The 19,342-nt window shown below is 75.0% G+C and overlaps 5 protein-coding genes across 5 annotated transcripts; 2 read left to right on the top strand and 3 right to left on the bottom strand.

Annotated features, from left to right (window-relative positions):
* Window positions 1-972: 972 nt before the first annotated feature.
* AURANDRAFT_68154 (hypothetical protein) lies at window positions 973-2,358 on the bottom strand (the record flags this gene model as incomplete). Its single annotated transcript, XM_009043790.1, has 1 exon — window positions 973-2,358. One exon carries the CDS (start codon window positions 2,356-2,358, stop codon window positions 973-975), a length of 1,386 nt encoding a protein of 461 aa, XP_009042038.1.
* A 594-nt stretch (window positions 2,359-2,952) lies between these two features.
* Window positions 2,953-3,372, top strand: AURANDRAFT_7393 (hypothetical protein; the record flags this gene model as incomplete). Its single annotated transcript, XM_009043778.1, has 1 exon — window positions 2,953-3,372. A coding segment is annotated over one exon (420 nt), but the record flags the coding sequence as incomplete, so codon positions are not given.
* A 6,207-nt stretch (window positions 3,373-9,579) lies between these two features.
* AURANDRAFT_34279 (dynein light chain protein 1) lies at window positions 9,580-9,846 on the bottom strand (the record flags this gene model as incomplete). The annotated part of the gene is made up of 1 exon (XM_009043789.1): window positions 9,580-9,846. The coding sequence occupies one exon, from the start codon at window positions 9,844-9,846 to the stop codon at window positions 9,580-9,582; it is 267 nt and encodes an 88-aa protein (XP_009042037.1).
* An 827-nt stretch (window positions 9,847-10,673) lies between these two features.
* AURANDRAFT_60367 (hypothetical protein) lies at window positions 10,674-12,489 on the top strand (the record flags this gene model as incomplete). The annotated part of the gene is made up of 1 exon (XM_009043779.1): window positions 10,674-12,489. The coding sequence occupies one exon, from the start codon at window positions 10,701-10,703 to the stop codon at window positions 12,468-12,470; it is 1,770 nt and encodes a 589-aa protein (XP_009042027.1).
* Window positions 12,490-15,514: 3,025 nt separating this feature from the next.
* On the bottom strand, window positions 15,515-16,714 carry AURANDRAFT_34271 (hypothetical protein; the record flags this gene model as incomplete). The annotated part of the gene is made up of 2 exons (XM_009043788.1): window positions 15,515-16,535; window positions 16,593-16,714. Coding segments are annotated over 2 exons (1,143 nt in total), but the record flags the coding sequence as incomplete, so codon positions are not given.
* Between the last annotated feature and the right edge of the window lie 2,628 nt (window positions 16,715-19,342).

The following is a 19,342-nucleotide window of genomic DNA, read 5'->3' on the forward strand; positions in this document are numbered from 1 at the left end:
GCGCCGGACGTGCGCATCGCCGAGTACGACCTGGCCGCGAGCGACGCGGGCACGGCCGCGCGGCACGCGGGCCGGCTCCGGCGGCTCGCGGCGTGCGCCGCCGTGCCGAATTCAAACCTTCAACTCGACTTCAATGTGAGCGTACGCGACAGTTTCGACGCAACCTCTTTGGCTGTGCTTCGAGAACTCGACGAGAGCAATCGATTCGTCCAAACATCAGCCGAATCGACTTCGATTTGACCGAGCTAGAGAATTCTCAAGTTTGGTCAGGACCACCCAAACCAGTGGTTGAATTCGGCACAGGTGCGCCGCGGCGCGGGGGACGCCCGGCGACGGGCTCGGCGACGCGGCCTGGTGCTGGGACCACGTCCCCGCGGGGGCGACGGCCTGCCCGACCTTCGCCTTCGCCTCGGACGCGGGGCTCCAGGCCGGCGTCGTCGTCGCGCGGAACACGTCCGGCGCGCGGCGCTTCTTCGGGGACTGGGTCGACGCCTACGTCGACATGTGGCTGCCGCACCTCGGGAAGCGCGACGGTGACCTGCGGGCCGTCGCCCGCGTCGGCTCGGACCAGGAGCCCCTCTGGGCCATCGTCAAGCGGCGCTGCCTCGAGGGCGGCGACCGGAACTGGACGCTCGCGGCGCTCCCGCCGGAGTTCAACGCGCGCTTCCTGCGGCCGGGCCGCGCGGCGGCGCTCGACGACGACGTCCTCATCGTCCACGACAACGCCGTGGGCCACTACGGCGGCCGCGGCCGCCACTTCGACCTCCGGCGCTGGGACGTCGCCGCGCTCCTCGGCCGCGTGGCCGCGGTCTGCGCCGCGGCCAACGGCCGCCGCGACCTGCGCATCGTGGCCAATTTTTCCGGTTGGGCCTTCGGGGAGCCCGTCGCGGCGACCGTGGCCAGGGTCCGCGCGCCGAAGCGGCCGAAACGCGCGTGGCCCTGGCCCCTGTCGCTTCTCTTCTAAAAAAGAGCTCACACGGCGAGGAGCGCGGCCATGGGCCCGCGGCCGCGGTAGAACTGGGCGAGGTCCGCCGGCCGCGCCTCCGCGGGCGCCTTGGCGGCCTCGCGGGCGCTGATGAGCTCCGACAGGTGGCGCCGCGCGCCGCCGACGACGGCCTCCGCGGCGACGACGCGCGCCGCGCCGCTCGCGTAGGTCGCGACCCGCGGCGGCGCTTTGCGCAGGAAGGACTTGTCCACGGAGCGGAAGACGATGGAGACGCGGAGCCCGTCCCCCGGTGCGCGGGGCACGCAGTGGCAGCAGCGCGCGTTCGTCTCCGGGCCGAGGACGACGAGGTCGCCGTGGCGCGGCCGCCAGGTCCGGAGGGGCGCCTCGACGCGCGCCCGGCCCGCGGCGTCGGCGCCGCCGAGCTGGAACTCGCGCGTCGCGCCGAGGCTCAGCACGTAGATCGCGCTGCCGTCGACGAGGCTCGACACCGTGTCCTGGTGCGCGGGGATGCCGACGGCGCCGCCGCGGTAGTAGTTGACGGCCAGCGAGTTCGCCAGCGCGGGCGTGCCCGCGGCGGCCTCGCGCGCGAAGCTCGCGCGCTCGGCGAGCGCGCGGACGGCGGCGCGGGCCGCGTCGAGCGCCGGCGGCGCGGGCTCGACGCGCGCCCAGGCCTCGTAGTCCGCGCCCCAGGCGTCGAGCGCGAGGGCGCCGTCGGCGCGCGGGACGCCGTAGGCGTCCGTGCGCACCTCGTAGGCGACGCGCGACGACGCGCGCTTCGGCGCGCGCGCCCCGGGGACCCGCCGGAGCGCGTCCAGGAGCTCGTCCGCCGCGCCGGGCGCGAGGAAGCCGCGCACGAGGCGCGAGTCGAGGAAGTGGGCCGACGTCTCGCCGCGGTGCCAGGTCTCCCCGGTGATGTCGTCGTGGGACGGCGACGTCTCGCCGCGGTGCCAGGTCTCCCCGGTGATGTCGTCGTGGGACGGCGACGTCTCGCCGCGGTGCCAGGTCTCCCCGGTGATGTCGTCGTGGGCCGGCGCCTCCCGGCCGTCGACGCCCGCCGCCTTCGCGGCGCCGGAGCGCTCCGGCCGCGCGTCGCCCTGCCACGCGGGCGTCGCCGCGGCGGCGAGGTTTCGCACGTCGTAGAAGCTGCACCGCCCCGTCGCGTCCTCGAAGCTTTCGCGGCCCGCGGCCTTGTGGTCGAAGCGCGCGACGTCGTCGAAGCTCCCGCGGCCGTGGCTCGAGCCGAAGGTCGCAAAGCTCTCGCGGGCGCGCGGGACCTCCTCCCAGGCCGGCGGCGGACGATCCTCGCGGCGCACCTCGGCCATGAGCTTCGCCGCGGCATCGCGGATGTCCGGGGGCGAGTCCTCGGACTCGGCCACGAACGCCTGTCGCTCGACGGAGTTGCCAGAACCCATCGGGGCAGCCTCTGATGATTGATCAGAAGGGGCGAGGTTCAATGACGCTGCACTGCAAGCATCCAATGCGCGGACAATGTTTTTGCGGAATACATGTTGATTCTTTCGGCGCGGCGCTCTCGTCCCGTGGCAACTGTGCGGGCAGTGGCAGCACGCGTTGGTCGTCTGTCAGGGGACGAGGGCTTGCCGCGGTCAATAATCGAGCAGCTCGTCGAAGCTCGATAGACGAGGGCTGCCCCGTAGGACGCGAAGGGCTGGGCCGCCGGCGCCGGGAGCCGCCGGCACTTGAGCAGCAGGACCTGGGCCCGCGACAGGACCAGGGGCGCCGACACGCCGCGCGCGCCGTCGGCCCGCGTGACGCGATCCATGTGGGGCGCCTACGCCTTCGGGCAGCCCCACAACAATAGCTGCGCGCGGCTCGCGCACACGCGCGTGCACGGCGGCGCCCTGTACGCGTGGGCGCGCCTGGGCGCGGCGCACGACACGCAGAAAATCAACGTGCCCCACCGCTTGACGCACGAAACGGTCGTCCGGACGCGGGCCGCGCCGAGGCGCGCTCGGGCGGCGTCGGGCGAGGCGGCGCCGAGCCTGAGCCTCGTCGTCGCCACGACGCCGTCGGGCGGCATCGGGCAGGACGGCACGCTGCCCTGGGTCGCGCAGGGCGTCCACCTGCCCGGCGACATGAGCTATTTCAAGCGCGCCACGACGGAGACGCGGGACCCGTCGAAGCGGAACGCCGTCGTCATGGGCCGCCGGACCTGGGAGGGCATCCCGGAGCGGTTCCGGCCGCTCGCCGGCCGCGTGAACATCGTCCTGACCAGCGACGAGGCCTACGCGTTGCCGGCCGGGGTGTTGTCCGCGACGTCGCTAGACGAGGGCCTCGCGCTCGCCGAGGACGCGGGCGTCGAGACTGCGGTGATCATCGGCGGCGCGCGGCTCTTCGAGGAGACCGTCGTGCATCCGCGGACCCGCGTCGTCCACCTCACCATCGTGGGCCGCGACTACCCCGCCGACGCGGTCCTCTACGCCTGCTTCACGGACGCGCTCGCGCGCGAGTACCGACTCGAGTCGGAGGACGCGCGAGCGGACAACGACGTCGCGTACCGCATCTGCGTCTACGTCCGTAACACTAGTGCGTAAACCTCGATAGTCGAACGTTGAAGTATAGTTGAACTTTCGAGTGTTCACGGGCAGCATGGTCGCATCGAGAACGCTGACCGGGAAGATTTACCCCGTGGGCATCGTGAGCATGGCATGGGCACATCCGCCGACTGCTGCATGACCCGGAAGATTTGACCCGTCGGCGCGGACGCGGCGCATGGCCAGGCTGACGCGCGTGGCCGCGCTCGCGCTGGCCGCCTACCTTCTGGGCTGGCTGCTCATTCCCAAGCCGTTCCGCTTCGAGGACGCGCGCCACCACGGACGGCGCTCCCCGCCGAAGACGATGGTCCAGCTGCCGGTCGCCCTGTCGGCGCAGCAGACCTTCGGCCCGCCGGAGGCGCGGCGCATCCCGCTCGTCATCCGCGGAATCGCGCCTGGTGCATCGCGATGTCGCGGCGGCGTCTCGCTGCTGGCGCGACGCCGCGGAGCGCGGCTTCTTCGACTACCGCTTCCACGACGCCGCCGCGCAGCGCGCCTTCGTGCGAGCCCGGGGCGGCGAGAAACTACTCGCCGCCTTCGAGGCCGCGACCACGTTCGCGCGGCGGACGCGGCTCTGGCGCGCGCTGCTGCTCTACGAGGAGGGCGGCCTGTACGCGTCCATGGACGCGCGGCTCGACGCGCCGGCGACCCTCTGGCTCCTCGTCGTCACGCGCCAGAACGACGCGGCGATCCTCGGCTGCGCGCGCTCGGGCCGGCCCTGGCGGGGGCTGTCGCGCTGCCGCTTCGACGACGGCGTCCTGGCCTTCGCGCCGGGCCACCCCATTCTCGCGCTCTACCTCGGCGCCGTCGCGGCGCCGAATGCGCGGGGCGCCGGCGCGCGCGCGCGCTCCGACGCCGCCGCGCGCGCCGGCTTCCGGCCGGGCTGCGACGGGACGCTCGCGGCCTCCGGCGACGGCGACTGGAACGCGCGCTTCCTCGCGGGCGCCCTCGGCGGCGGCGGCGGTGCGGCGCCCGCGGACGACGACGCCGATCGACGACGCCGCGCGCGCGCCGCCGGGGCTTCGTCGCCGTCCCTGCACGGGCTCACGACGAGCGTCGTCGTGCAAAAAGCAGAGCACTCGGCGGCCCGAGGCGTCGCTCCGGGGCCGGCGCTTTGCCGTCGTCCCGCGGCCCGCGGCGCCGGAGGACGCACCGGGGCTTCGTGGCGGCCCGGTCGGTGATCGCGACGGCGCGGGAGAAGCGGGAACGTCGACTTGTGGTGCGCACGGCCCCGCTCCCGCGAAACAGCGCGCCGCTCGGCCCGATCGCGACGGATTCGCGATCGCGACGGATTCGCGTAATTTTTGGACGGATCGACGGCGCTCGGCCCCGCCGTCGCGGCGGGCGTGCAGCGGCGCCGCGCGGCGTCGGCACGAAGTGGGCAAGCTCGCCGATCGACGACGCCGCGCGCGCGCCGCCGCGCCGGTTCCCGCCCATCAGCCCCGCGGAGCACCGGACCTCCTGGGCCAATCTGACCTGCCTCTGGCGCGCGCACTAGCGCGATCGAACTTAGACGGGCGCCCTACTCGTCGTCCTCGTCGGAGTCGACCTGGACGACGCGGCGCTTCTTGGACTTCTGGACGACGATCTCCTCGTCGGAGTCGTCGAAGTCGACGGGCGCGCGCGGCGCCGGCGGCGGCGACGCGGGCGCCTCCTTCTTGGCGGGCGCGCGCGCGGCCCAGCGGTCGTCGTCGTCGTCGTCGTCGTCGTCGTCGTCGGCCCCCGCGCCGAACTCGTCGTCGTCGTCGTCGTCGTCGTCGTCGTCGTCGTCGTCGCCGAAGATGGCCTTGCGGGAGACCTCCTGCTTCGTGCCCGCCTTGAGCGCGCCGATGTCGCCGGCGTCGTCGTACTCGAGGCCCTCCTCGAGGTAGTCGCGCGTCATGGCCGCGCGCGCGCCGCCGCCGCCGCCGCGCTTGGACCGCGCGTCCTCGCGCGCCCTGCGCCGCGACTCGCGGCGGATCGCGTCCTCGCGCTGCTTCGCGCGCTCCTGCTGCATCTGCTCCGGGTCCTCGACGACGTAGATCTCCTTGATGCGCGCGGGCTTGGCGACGGCTTTTTTGGTGCGCAGCGTAAAGGTCTTGTGCGCGTCGGACGACAGCGACGGCGGCCGGAGCCGCATCTCGTTCAACAGCGTCGCGTGCGACACGAGGCACATGGGGCCCTCCTTGGGGTTCACCTGGAGGCAGAGGCGCTCGCTCTTGAGCGCGCGCGACACGACGTCGAAGGTCTCGCCGCCGACGACGATCTGCGTGGACCCGTCGCTCCAGCGCACGAGGCGCGCGTTCGACTCGCGCTCGGGCCGGCCGTCGGCGTCGCGGAGGACCTCGTCCGTGAGCGCGTCCTTCTTCCAGCGCCAGCGGAGCACGGTCTGGCCCTCGCGGTCCTCGTCGTCGGGCGCGTCCTCGTCGTAGGGCTTGTGCTCGAAGGCGAGGAACTTGGGCACGCGGACGACGTTCGCCTCGGCGGCCGCCGGCGGCCGCGCGCAGTTCGGGAACGCGAGCACCGCGGGCTCCGTGCCCTTGGGCAGCGCGCGCTTCTTCGGCGGACCCGCGGGCTCCTCGCGGAAGTGCGTCTCCTCGAACTCGAGCTCCTCGTCCTTGCCCAGGGCCTCGTCGTCGCTGTCGTCGCCGAAGAGGTCCTCCATGCGGTGCTTGTTCCGGTCGCCGGCCGGGGCCGCCGCCGCCGCCGGCGCGGCGTCGTCGTCGTCGTCGCTCGCGCCGAAGAGGTCCGTCATGCTCGTGTCCTTGGGTGTTGTGGGTTTGGGCGCCGCCGGCGGCGCGGGCGCCTCGTCGTCGGACCCGAAGAGCTCCGTCATGCTCGTGTCCTTGGGCGCCGCGGGCGTCGGCGCCGCCGCCGGCGCCGCCGGCGCCTCGTCGTCGGACGACTCGCCGAAGAGGTCGTTCATGGTCGCGTCGGCCATGGTCGTTTGCGCACTGCGACGCCGCGGGTGGTGGCGGCGAGTGCAACGCGAGTGGTGGCGGCGAGGCGCGCACGACGCGAGTGGCGGCCGGCGAGTACGGAGCTCGGCCTTGAGCTGCGACGACGCCGTCGCTGTCGCGCGAGCACCGAGCACCACTCGCACTGCGCGGCGTGCTCCGCGGGCGCCGCGTGCAACACAGACATCGTCCACATTCCTCGGCGGCGCCGGCGCGCGACGGCGGGCGCCGCGCCGCCGTGAACGGCCGGCGTAAAACCGGAAACGATGAGCGAGGACGCGCGTCGCGAGGCGAAGGCGCGCGTGGCGGCGTGGGCGCAGGCGGTCTGCGCCGGCGCGGCGCCGCAGCTGCGGGAGGCGTCGCCGCCCGTGGCGCTGAGCCCGGAGGCGGCCGCGGCCGTCGGGTCGGCCGTGGAGCGGCGGTTGCGGCACCTGCTCGGCGAGGCGACGAAGCGGACCGTGTTCCGGCGCGGCGAGCGGCTCACGGGCGACGACGTCAACGGGGCGCTCGAGGCTTTGGGCGACGAGCGCTGCCTGGGCCACCCGCGGCGCGAGCTCGTCGCGACGACGGGCGGCGGCGCGAGCCTGCCGCCGCGGGAATTAAGGTTGCGGGACGTCGAGGCCGCGGCGGCCGCGCGGTCGTTGTCCAACGCCCTCGTGGAGCCGTCCCTGGGCCTGCGCTGGCTGAGCGTCGACGGGCGGGACGCGCGGGAACGCGACGGCGCCGCCGCCGAGGGCCCGCCGCCGTGGGCGCGGCTCGCGCCGGGCGCGCCCGCGCCGGGCGGCGCGCTCGGGCGGGAGCAGGAGCTCTACCTGCGCAAGGTCGTCGACGCCGTGCGGGGGCGTCTGGACGTGCAGGAGCGGCGCGAGGTCTTCCGGTCGCTCGCGCGCGACGCGGGTTTGGCATCCGTCGTCCCTTACCTCGCGGCGTTCCTCGCGGAGGAGGCGAACCGCGCGAAGAAGCGGCCCGTGGGCCACCTGCGAAGGGCCGTCGACGCCATCGGCTGCGTCGCGCGGAACCGGCGGTCGCGCGTCGAGCTCCACCTCCACCGCCTCGTGCCGGTCGCCTTGACGTGCGTCGTCGCGAAGAAGCTCGGCCTCGCCGACGGCGACCCGGGCGACGGCGACCACTGGGACTTACGGGTCGCCGCGGCGCGCACGGCGGCGGCGGTCTGCGCCGAGTTCGGGGACGCGTACGCGACGCTGCGGCCGCGCGTGTCGAAGACGTACGCGGACGCGCTCGCGGACGGCGCCAAGCCCCTGGCGACGCACTTCGGGGCGTTGGTGGGGTTGCGGGCGCTGGGGCCGTTGACCGTGGCGTCCCTCGTGATCCCGCGCGCGGCGGAGCTCGCCGCGCGCTTCGACGCGGCGGCGTCCGCGGCGCCGCCGGACGGCGAGGACGCGGCGTCGCGCGCGCGGCGCCTCGCGGCGGCGGCCGACGCGCGCCACTGCCTCGCGGCGCTGGCCGACGCCGCGGCGGCCCACGGCCGCGCGGACCCGCGCCGCGCGCCGAGTGCGGCCTTGGACGCGCGGCCGACGCTCGGCGCCGCGGCGCCGCGGCGCCTCACGGCGCCCAAGCCGGCGGGCGCCAAGCGGCCCGCGGCGAAGCGCAAGCGCGGCGCCGACGGCGCCGCGGCCAACGTCGACGCGCCGCCCGCGCCGCAGAAGACCGCGCCCGCGTCGCCGCCGCGGCCGCACCTCGACCTCCTCGACGCGCTCGGCGAGGCCCTCGTCCCGCACGCCGCCGCCTACCCGGCGACCGCCTTCATCTGACCCGCGTAGGAGCCGGCGCCGGGTAAAGGCCGAAGTTGGGCGAGCGGGGGTTCGGGCGTCGCGTTTGCAATTGCGCGACTTCAAAAGTTGCCACAGTGCATCTCAAGCCCGACGCCTCGAGCGCGCCCCTGCTCGTCGCGCTCGTCGTCTCGCGCTCGTCGACGCGCCGCGCGACCCGTCGCCGCGCGCCGCCGCCGATGGCGGGCATGGACCAGAACCGCATGATCCGGAGCAAGGAGCTGCACGTCATGCTGCGCGAGGTCGTCGCCGACGGCGGCGGCGGCGCCATGCTCATCTCGTGCAAGGGCGCCATCCTCGCGTCGGCGGGCTTCGACCAGGCCGAGCCCAAGATCGTGAGCGCCATCGCCGCGCACGTCTGGGCGCACGTCGCGCTCGTGCCGACGAAATACCCGCAAGTCGGCGACCTCCGGACGATGGCGCGGCGCCCGCGCCGCCGCCCGCCGCCGCCGCGCCCGAACACGCCCGCGCCCCGCCGCAGCTCTTCGACGTCGAGGGCGGCACGCTCGTCCTCGGCGAGCTCCTCGAGGCGTCGCACTTCGCGCGCGGCCCGCGCCCGCGGCCGCGACCGCCGCGCCGCCGCCGCGCGACCGCGCCGCGCCGCGCAGGTCTGCCTCTACTCGAAAAAGGAGTACGGGGAGCCCCTCAGCGACCTCTTCGGTGCGTCCGCGCCGACCGACCGACCGCGCGCCGACGCCGCGCGCCCCTCCGCAGCGCGCCTCGCGGCGCTCCAGCAGAAGCTCGCGGAGATGTGCGGCGACGCCCTCTCCGGGCGGCCCGACGACAGCCCCGAGGCGGGCGCCGCGGCGCTCGACGCCGACGCCGCCACGCGGTAGCTCGCGTAGCCTAGGCGCGGCACGCAGCTCGAGGGGACGTGCGGCCCCGGCACGCAGCTCGAGGGGACGTGCGGCCCGCGCGCCGGCCGGCGTGCGCCCGGTGGGTACGCGCGCTGGGCGCGACTCCGAGGCGCTGGCGGAGGAGACACCGCGCGGCGGCGCCGCGGCCGCGGAAGCGGCGGCGGCGCGGCGCGAGCGCCGGCGCGGCGTCTCCCCGTCGGCGCCCCGTGCCCCCCGGCGGAAGCGGGCGCGCGGCGTGTTCGGGGAAAGAATTATCGGTACAGTGGTGGTGGCGCGCCTTCGCGCCCCGGCTCGTCGGCGGCTTCGGCGTTTCGGCACCGGGCCGAGAGCGTCCCGCGCCGCGTCTCGCGGCGTCGGCGAGGGGGTCGCCGGGGGGGACCGGGGGGCCGCGGGCGACGCCCGCGGCCCGTGCGTGCCCCCCGCCCCTCGGAGCGGGCGCTCTCCTTCGGTCTGGGTGCGCCGAGGAGGTCGGGGCTTGTCGGCGCGCCGGCCGCCCGCCTAGCCGGACTTGAAAAGAAGGATGGCGACCTGGCCGAGGTAGAAATAGATGAAGTGTTTCGTCTCGTGCGTCACGTAGGAGCCGAAGTTCCGCCCGACGATACAGTGCCACGTCGGGTTGTACTTCTTGTCGAACTCCTTCTTGATGTACGCCGCGATGTCCTTCTCGATGTTGTACTTCTCCAGGGCCTGGGACGCGCAGTCGACGGCGTCCTGCTGCATGTCCTCGGACATGTCCGCGTTCTTGATGACGGCCTTGCGCTCCATTGTGGCGGGGACGCTGGACAAATAACAGTCGGCCTCTCAAACTCGCTGTGTGGCAGCGCTGCTGGGCCGCTTAGCCGATCCGCTTGCGGCAGATTTGCGGATTTGTGAAGTTAATCGTGCAGCCGAACATGAAGCCACGGTGTCCTACGACGCCTCCTACGTTAGTCCTACGCGCGGCAGGCAGGCTTAGGGGTGGTTGGGCCAACGTGGCAGCGAGCTCCGGCGCTATCACGGCCTGCCTCATTCGCGGTAAGCGCAGCGTCCACGTAGCTCGACGGCCGCGATACTAGTAATGGACGCGACGTCCATGGCGCCCTCGCCGACGTCGTCGATCGCCCCGATGAACAGGTTGCTATCGAGACTCCCCGTGTACCAGGGGCCCAGCTACATCTGCTTGAACTCGAGCGTCGGCGATTGCGCCGAGGCGGATGCGGTTGCTGTGCAAGTGGCCCGGGACGTAGTGAGCGCCACGCTGCGTGGAGAAGCGCGCGCGCTCTGCCCCGGCGCGAGTGCGCGGAAGCTGCCGCTCCTGGGCCTGTTGCTCGCGGTCGCGTACACGACGAGCCTCGGCCTGGACGTCTCGATGCACGACCTCGTCGCCCTCACGCCGAGCCGCGCCTCAGGTACAGCGCGAGGGCGCCGCGGCCGATATCGGCGGGCGAGTAGTCGCGCGAGAGCCCGAGCAGCTCCATCCTCCCTTCAATGCGTCATGATTTCAGGGAACTTTGGCAGGGGTAAGACTTGTCCGACGCACGGTCCAAAGCACCTTCGAGGCTCCTTCGCGGAAACATGCCTTCGCCAACATTGGCTTCTGCCGCAGCCAGCTCAGCATGGCCATGACCGCGCGCCCACTAATGGCTGCGCGTGCTCTCTGTATTCTCGGCGTTGCTGCCGCCTTGCGGGCGCCGCGACTGCAGCAACGCACGACCGCGTTGCGCACGGCGACGATCTCGGCGCCGGACACGGGCATCTACAGCGTCGGGTGCGAGGACACGTCCGCGAGCCTGACTCGGCTGGCGGCGCGGTCCGACTCCTGGGCCGCGACGACGATGGCGGAGCGCGTCACGGTCGCCGAGGCGATCCTCGACGCGCTGAGGGAGGAGGACTGGGGCGGCGCGTGGCTCGAGGCCCAGGTGGACCTCGAGGGCATCGTCGGCGCCGACGCGCGGCGCACGTCGGCGTCGCAGACGCGCTTCGTCTTCGGGTCTACGGTCAAGGACATGGTCGCGTCGTTCGTCGAGGCGCACGGCGGCGACGGTCAGTCGGAGCGCCGCACGGCGCTCCTCAAGGGCGAGGCCGTCGCCGTCGGCGCGGCCGTCCCCGGCGCGACGATGGAGGTCCGAAGGGGGGAGAAGCCGGCCCAAACCGGCGCCGCACCGGGCACGGTGACGCTCGTGCTCGGCGCGGGGAACCAGTCCTTCCTCACGCTGCTCGACGCGCTCCAGCGCGCTTTGGTCGACGGCGAGACCGTGCTCGTGAAGCACCACCCGCTGCGCCCGTGGCTCGCGGACCCGTTCGCGAAGATCCTCGGCCCGCTCGTGGAGCTCGACGTCGTCGCGCAGACGTTGGACGCCGGCGTCGTCGAGGCGTCGGCGCTCGTCGCCGACCCGCGCGTCGGCCACGTCCACATCACGGGCTCCGAGGCGACGCGCGACGCGGTCCGAAAGACGCTCGACGCCGCGGGCAAGGCCGCCGTCGCCATCTCCGCGGAGCTCGGCTGCGCGACGCCCTGGCTCGTGCCCCCGGGCGAGTGGACCGCCAAGGATCTGGCGAACGCCGCGTCCGCGCTCGTCGCGGGCAAGAAGGCGAACGGCGGCTCGAACTGCCTGAGCCCGCAGGTCGTGCTTTTGGCCGACGGCTGGCCGCAGAAGGACGCGTTCCTCGACGAGGTCGCGGCGCAGATCGCGGCGCAGCCGACGTGGAAGGCCTACTACCCCGGCGCCGCGGGCCGCCGCGACGACGTGTTGCAAGCCTACGGCCGGGCGCGCCTCGGCGACGGGAACGACGACGTCGCTTTGCTGGACGTCGGCGTCGCGGGCGCCCCGGGCTTCGACGGGTCGGCGTTATCGAAAGAAGTCTTCGGCCCGCTGCTGGCCGTCTGCGCCCTGCCGGGCGGCGCCGCGGCGGGCCCGTGGCTCCGCGACCAGGCCGTGCCCTTCGCGAACTCGGACGCCGTCCTCGGCTCGCTGAGCTGCACGCTGCTCGCGCCGGCGAGCCTCGAGCCCGCCTTCGTCGACGCGGCCGTCGACGGCCTCAACTACGGCGCCGTCGCCGTCAACTGCTGGTCCGTCTTCTGCTACACGGCCATGTGCAACGGCGGCACCTGGGGCGCGCACCCGACGGACGTCGGCGAGCGGTCCGGCGCGGGCGCGATCGGCAACGTCTTCGGCGTGCCCGACGCGGCGAAGACCGTGGTCCGCGCGGGCACCCTGGAGAAGCCCGGCGTCGACCTCGCGAAACCGCCGCCGGCGCTCGTCTTCGACGCGCTCCACGCGGCGCTGCTGAAGCACGAGGGGTCGAGCGCGCTCAAGGCGGCCCTGAACCTGCTCCTCCGCCGCGGCCTCGGGAAGGTGAACGTGATCCCCGGCCTGAAGGGCCCCAAGTTCGGCGCCGCGCTCCCCTGAACTGTAACATTAGGCCGGCTTCTCCTTGGACGCGAGCCAGAGGTACGCGAGCATGGACGCGGGGATGACGCCGTCGTACCAGACGTGGCCGCCCAAGCTCTTGTAGAACGCGTCGCACGCCAAACCCTCGAACCAGGACAAGACGCCCACGGGCGCGGCGACGAGCACGGCGAAGAGGTCGTAGCAGCGGTCCTTGTCGTCGCGCGCGAGGTCGTAGGCCGCGGCGACCCAGAGCAGGGACGTCTGGACGTACGTGAACGAGAACACGGGCGGCACGCAGAAGCCGAGGACGACCGAGTGCAGCGCGGCGTGCGCCGCGGCGTGCGCCTCGGGCACGCGCGGCGCCGACCGGAGCAACGCGAAGTAGAAGATCCAGAGCGGCGGCAGCGTCGCCGCGCGCGCCGCGACGGAGGCCTCCGCGCCGCCGCGGCCGCCCGTGACGCCGAGCGCGAGGCCCAGGTGCGCCGCGCCGTGGGCGAAGATCGCGGGCCCGGCCTTGGCGACGGGCTCGACGAAGCGCGTCCCGGCGAAGCGCCGCGCCAGGAGGCACAGCGCGGCGGCGCCGAGCGTGTCGACGTAGAAGCAAAGAGCGTGCGAGCTCCTCCATGTGTTCGGCGCCGTGACGCAGAAGCCGTCGCGGACGAAGGAGGTGGCGAACAAATCTCTCCGCACGAGCACTGCGGCGAAGAAGGCTGCGCTGTTGACGAGCACGAATGCATTGGCGTAGTCGCCGGGTCGCATTGCTGCAAGTGGTGGTGATACTGGTCTTTGCAGAAACGTTGTCCGCAACAAAAAACGAAGTTAACTTATCCAGCGTCTCATCCAGTGAGTGGTTGCGAAGCAGCGAGTGATGCAGCGACAATTTTGGCCATTTGCAGCAGGTGCACCGCGCGCAGCAGAGGGAGCAGCGAGTCGCGCAGCATGTCGCGCAGCGTGTGGGAAGACCGATCTTAGCCCATGCGAGCCCCGAGACAGCGCGGAGTGGTTTTTCGACACCCCTGACCCCGACTTCCCATAGCGAAGTACTCTCCGTTGTGCCCATCGTGGGCCAGATCATGCCGAACGGGCTGCCCGATAATCGACGCGTCCATCGACTTGCTGCAATATTTATCGACTTGCTGCGGGGATTCCGTCTTCAGCTTCACTTGTTGCGGACAACGTTTCTGCAAAGACCAGTAATGGCTCAAGTCGAGGCCATCACAAAGTGCGAGTTGATGTCAACACCATTCGCAGAACTCGCCCCTTATGTGACCTTGCACAGTTGTTGAACAAAAGCTCTCGTGAGGAAAGCATTAAAAAGCGAAGAGCCCCGTGTCGAGGCCGATGTGGGTCGCCGCGAGGGCGGCGTCGAGCTGGAGGAGGCGGCTCTTCGGGTCCGAGCAGACGAGCACCGCGCCGTCGGCGGCCGCGACGAGGAGGTGGCGGTCGTCCGGCGAGAAGGCCAGCCCCAGACTCGGCCCGTGGTCGCCGACGTCGAGGACGTGGACGAGGGCGAGGTCGTGGGCCCGGCGCACGTCGACGCCGCCCGCCGCGCGCGCGCACGCGAGGACCGAGGCCGCGTTGACCGCGAACGCCGCGTAGGGCCCGTCGACCTGGGCAGCACAAGAGTGACTCAACGTCTCTTCAACGTGAGTGTTCCGCGCGCGCGCGTTACAAAAAAAAACATCCACGCTTCGAGACCGTTCCGAGAGATGATCGCTCGTCCAAAAATCAGCCGAAACGAGTGGAAAACGGCCGAGATCGGAGCCTTTGAAGTTGGGAATTTCGCTCTCTTTTCCTGCCCTGCCGTCGACGGCGACGCGCGCGCGCCGCCGGCCGTTGAGGCCCACGAGCGCGAGCGCGGTCTCCGCGGCGGCGGCGACGGCGACCTCGACGTCCAGCAGCGCCAGACAGACCAGCGCCCCCGCGCCGTCGCCCGCGGCCGCCGGCAAGCGCCGGAGGCACGCGCCGGACCGCGCGGCGTGGACGTAGACGTCGCCGCACTCGTCGCCGCTCACGGCGACGTCGAGCGTCGCCGAGTAGGCGACGGCGGCGACGGCCCTCGCGTGGCCGAAGAGCGCGTGGGAGCAGCGGAGCGCCGGCGGCGCCGGCGCGCCGGCGTCGTCGCCGTCGCGCCGCGCGAGCCGCGGGTCGAGGTCCGCGCGTCGCCGCGCGGCCGCGCGGTCCGGCGCGGCGGGCGCGGCGGCCCGCGCGCACTCGTCGCCGTCGCGCGGCGGCGGCGCGTCGTCCTCGCCGTCGCCCGCCGCCGCGAGGCCCCGGTAGAGCGCCTCGCGCTCCGCGACCCAGACGCAGACGGAGCCGTCGTCGCCGCCCGTGACGAAGACGCGCGCGTCCGGTGCCCGCGGGTCCGCGGCGACGACCGTGGCCCGCCCGAAGGCGTGGCCGCCCCGCGCGGCCCCCAGCAGCTCGCCGCCGTCGCCGTGGAGCCGCACGCGGCCGTCCGCGTAGCCCGCGGTCGCCGCGGCGCCGTCGCCGAGCAGCGCGAGCGCGCCCGCGCGCGCCGGCGCGCGCGGCGCGAGCGCGAGGCGCGCGCGCGTCGCGCCCTTGGCGGAGAAGGGCAGGCCCCGGCCGTCCGGGAGCTCGCTCCAGCGCCAGGCCTCGACCGTGCGGTCCTCGAAGGCCGCGACGAGCCGCGGCGCCGCGGCCGACGCGTCGGCGCCGCCGCCGTCGCCGTCGCCCGCGGCCGCGGACGCGGGCAGGAGCCGCGCGGCGAGCGCCGCGCCGCGCCGCCGGCCCGACCGCGGCGCGTCGCCGTTGCCCTTCTTGGGCCGGGCGCCGAAGAGGTTCCGCTGGAGCGCGCCGAGGAGCGCGCCCGCGTCGCCGACGGCGCCGCCCAGACCCTTCCGCCGGCCCGGCGCCTCGCCGAAGGGCCCGTCGGCGGCCGCCGCGGCGCCGCCGCGGCGGTCGCGGGCCGGGTGGGCCGCCGCCGCCAGCGCCGGCGCCTCGTCCACGAAGGCGTAGCACCGCGCGCTCAACCCGTCCGGCGCGGGCCCCTCGCGCGGGCAGTCGGCGAACAAGGGCCGCGCGGCGTCGCGCGCGGCCTTGCGCCGCGGGTGCGGCGCCGTGAGGAGCTGGGGCGGCGTCTGCCCGAAGTGCTTGATCTGGTCCCGCGTCGCCTCGCGCTCGTCGTCGTCGTCGATGCCGTCGACGTCGATCGCGCCCTCGTAGGTCAGATGATAGAAGACGTTGCCCCGCGTCGCGGCCTTGGGGCCCCGCTGCGCGTCCCCGAACACGAGGTCGATCCAGCCCGGGAGCGTCTCCGACACGGCCTCCGACTCCAGCGCGTCGCGGTGCGTGCGCACGAAGGCATCGGCGCAGCCCCCGGCCCACGCGGGGAGCTCGACGTCGTCGACCGCCGAGCCCGGCGCGGCCGCGTCGCCGTCGTCGCCGGGCGCGGCCTGCCGCGCGCCCAGGGGCAAGGAGTTGTGGTTCAGGAGCATCTCCGGACAGTAGAACAGCTCGGGCACGAGCTCCTTGACGTCCGTCATGGACCGCGTCGCCGACCGCCACGCGTGCGCCAGCGAGAAGAAGAGGCGGTCCGGCACGTCGAACTTGCCGCCCTGGAGCTCCACGGCGAGCCGAGCAAAGGGCTCGCAGCGCACGAGGAAGTGGAGGACGATGCCCGCCGACGAGTAGTGGGAGCCGTACATGAACTTGGGCACCATTCCCGTCGGGTCCTCGAACGTGCGAAACCGCTCGTCGAACGCGTCGCCGCGCGACGCGGGGCCGAGCGCGCCCATGGGCTTGGCGAGGTCGCGCCAGACGTCGGCCCCCGGCGGCGCGTCGAGGTCCGGCGCCTCGGACGCGTCGAAGTCGGCGAGGACCCAGGGGAAGACGGGCCACTGCGCGGGGTCCTGGAACGTTCTCCCCGCGACCTCGTTCAGCGACGACACGTACGCGAACGTCGAGATGCGCCGGCAGCGCCAGGCCTCCGTGAGCTGGGACCGCTTCAGCGCGTCCCGGCAGTCGCCGTAGGCGAGGGGCGCGGGCTCGCCCTCGAGGCGCAGGCCGCAGAACGACGTCGGCCCGTCGCCGAGGAGCGGCAGCCGCTTCCGCGCGGCGAGGCTCGCCAGGAGCTTCCAGAGGCGCCGGTGCGGCGCGTCGCCCTTCCGCGCCGGGGACCCGCCGCCGCGCCGGGGGAGCGCTAAAAACACGGACGTCGCGTTGCAGCGGTAGAGCTCGAGGGCCACGGGCTCGAGCATGTAGCGCCGCGGCGCGACCCGTTCGAGGGTCGCGAGGCGCCACGTCCGCGGCCGCTCGGACGCGTCGGCCGGCGCGAAGGACACGGACGACGCCGTCACCACGACGCTCCCCTCGAGGGCGCCGCGGTCGCCGCGGACCCAGACGCCGGCCTCGCGGAAGAGCTCGTCGCTGACCTCGACGCCGTCGTCGTCGAGGCGCCACGCGTCGACGACGGCCGGCGAGCTCGACGACGAGCTCGCGCCGTCGTCGTCGGAGGTCTCGTCGTCGTCCTCCTCCGCCGCCGCCCCGGCCCCGCCGTCGTCGGCCGCGGGCTTGGCGCGGCGGTCCGCGTGCGCCGTGCTCGCAAAGTCGAAGGCGTCGCGGTCGCGCTCGAAGAGGGGCCGCCGGCCGAGGCGGTCCGTGTGGTCCGCGACGCGCCAGCGGCCGCCGAGGCCCGGCGCGGGCGACGCGTCGGCGCCGTCGCCGCAGAAGGGGCTCCACTCGCAGCGGAGCGCGCGCGCGGCCGCGCGCCACGCGCGGTCGCAGCTGCGCTCGCCCTCGCGGCGGCGGCGCCGCGCCGCGCGGCGGTCCGCGCGCGCGCGGTCCCGCGCGCAGGCCAGGAGGCTCGCGCCCAAAGCCTCGGCGACGACGTCGGCGTCGTAGGCCGCCGGCGCCGCGCGGCCCTTGAAGCCGCGGAGCAGCGCCTGGGGCGAGCCCGGCGCCGCGGGCCGCCGCGGCCCCGCGGCGGCCGCGGCGGCCTCGAGCGCGCGCGCGAGCTCGGCGGCGCGGTCCGCGTCGCTCGCCGCCGCGCGGCGGCCCGCGTCGAGCCAGGCCGCCGTGTCGCCCGAGCCGTCGGGCCCCGCGACGGCGGCCTCCAAGTCGTCGGCGAACCACGCGCTATCGAGCCACCGCGCGCGGCGCTCGGCCGTCGCGTCGGGCCCGCCGAGCACCTGCCACCGCGCGCCGAACTCGCCGTCGCCGTCGGCGGAGTCGTGGGACTCGCGCCGCGCCGCGCCCTCGACGACGAGGCCGCCGAGCGCGTCGACGGTCGCGCGGGGCACGACGGGCCGCGGCCGCGTCGCGACGGCGCGCGCGCCGTCCGCGAGCACGTCGTAGAAGGCGTCGGCGGCGTCGAGGAGCGCGGGCCGGCCGCCGTCGCCCGCCGCGAGGTGGGCCCGGACGCGCCGCAGCGCGCCGTGGGCCTCCCTTAGGCAGAGCAGCGCGACCTTGCCCGACTCGTCGCTCCGCTCGCGCGCGCCCGCGAGGCCCCGGCGCCGCCGCGCGGCGCTCTGCGCCGCGTCCGCGGCGTCGCAGGCGTCGCGCCAGCGGGCGAGGACGCGCCGCAGGCGCCGCGCGTTGTCCGCGGCGCCCGCGGCGCGCGCGTCGAGGCAGCCCGCGAGCCCCAAGCACACGGCCGCGGCCGCGTCCGCGGCGCGGACGCGCGCCGCCGCCGCCGCCGCCGCGGCCTCGGAGTCGCCGCGGTCGGGGGGCGCCGCCGCGGCCCAGGCGTCGTCCACGAGCTCCGCGAACTGGAGGCCGACGTAGGCCTGCGCCGCGCCGTCGCCGGAGCCGTCGCCCCGGCACGCGGGCAGGGGCGCGGCGCCGCCGCCGCGCGCGTAGGCCACGGCGGGCCCCGCGGCCCGCCGCCGCCGCTTCCGCAGCAGCGCGACGTCGCGGCCCGCGGGCGTCGCGACGCGCCGCGCGACGGGCCGCGGCGGCGTCGACCCGCCGGAGCCCTCGTCGCCGGCGCTCTCCAGGGCGACAAAGGGCACGTCCGGCGTGTCGTCGCCCGTCTCGTCGTCGTCGCCGCTGTCGTCGTCCGTGAAGCCGCCGAGGTCGTCGCGCGAGTCCCAGGGCGCGCCGCGCGACGCCGCCGCGGCGACGGCCGGCGCGGCCGCGACGACGGCCGCGGCGACGGCCGCGGCCGCGAGCTCGTCGCCGCAGCGCAGGCGCGCGTGGGCGCCCGCGAGCGCCGCGGACAGAGCGGCCAGGTCGCCGGTCTCCGCCGCGACGGCCGCCGCGACGACGAGCGGGTGCGGCCTCTGGACCGCGGGCGCGCCGTGCGCGAGCGCGGCGACGACGACGGCCGCGGCCGCGCGCGTCGCCGCGTCCGGCGCGGCGTCGGCCTTGAAGCGCGCGGCGAGGTCCACGGTCTCCGTCGTCCGCGACCGCCGCCGCGGCGACCTGGCCGGCGACGCGACGGGCCGCGCGACGGCGCCGCGGCCGCGCGCGAGGATCGCGAACGCGGCCGCGTCGAGCGCCGGCGGCCGCGGCGCGGCGGCGTCGCCGTCGGCGGCGACGCGGTCGGTGACGAAGGCGTAGAAGACCTCGCGCTGCGCGTCGTCGAGGCGGTCGAAGCCGTCCGCGGCGGCCTTGGCGGCCGCGAGCGAAAAGTCGCGGCCGTCGCCGTCGAGCAGGAGCCGGAACGCGCCCGGCCCGAGACCCGGCGCGGCCGGCGCGGCGCGCCAGGCGTCGCCGAAGAGCGCCGCCGCCGCCGCGGCGCCCAGGAGGCGCCGGAGCAGCGCGAACGCCGCGGCCTGCAGGGCGTCGCGGCCGCCGCGCGCCGGCGCGGCGAACGCGCGCGCGGCGAGGAGCGCGGCGGCGGCGGCGCCCGGCGCGCGCGCGCCGAGGCGCGCGCGCTTCTCGAGGTCGCCCATGCGCTCCTCCTCCTCGAGCGTCGGCGCCAGCAC

The sequence above is a fragment of the Aureococcus anophagefferens genome (genome assembly GCF_000186865.1).
Source record: "Aureococcus anophagefferens unplaced genomic scaffold AURANscaffold_69, whole genome shotgun sequence".
NCBI classification, from domain to species: domain Eukaryota; class Pelagophyceae; order Pelagomonadales; family Pelagomonadaceae; genus Aureococcus; species Aureococcus anophagefferens.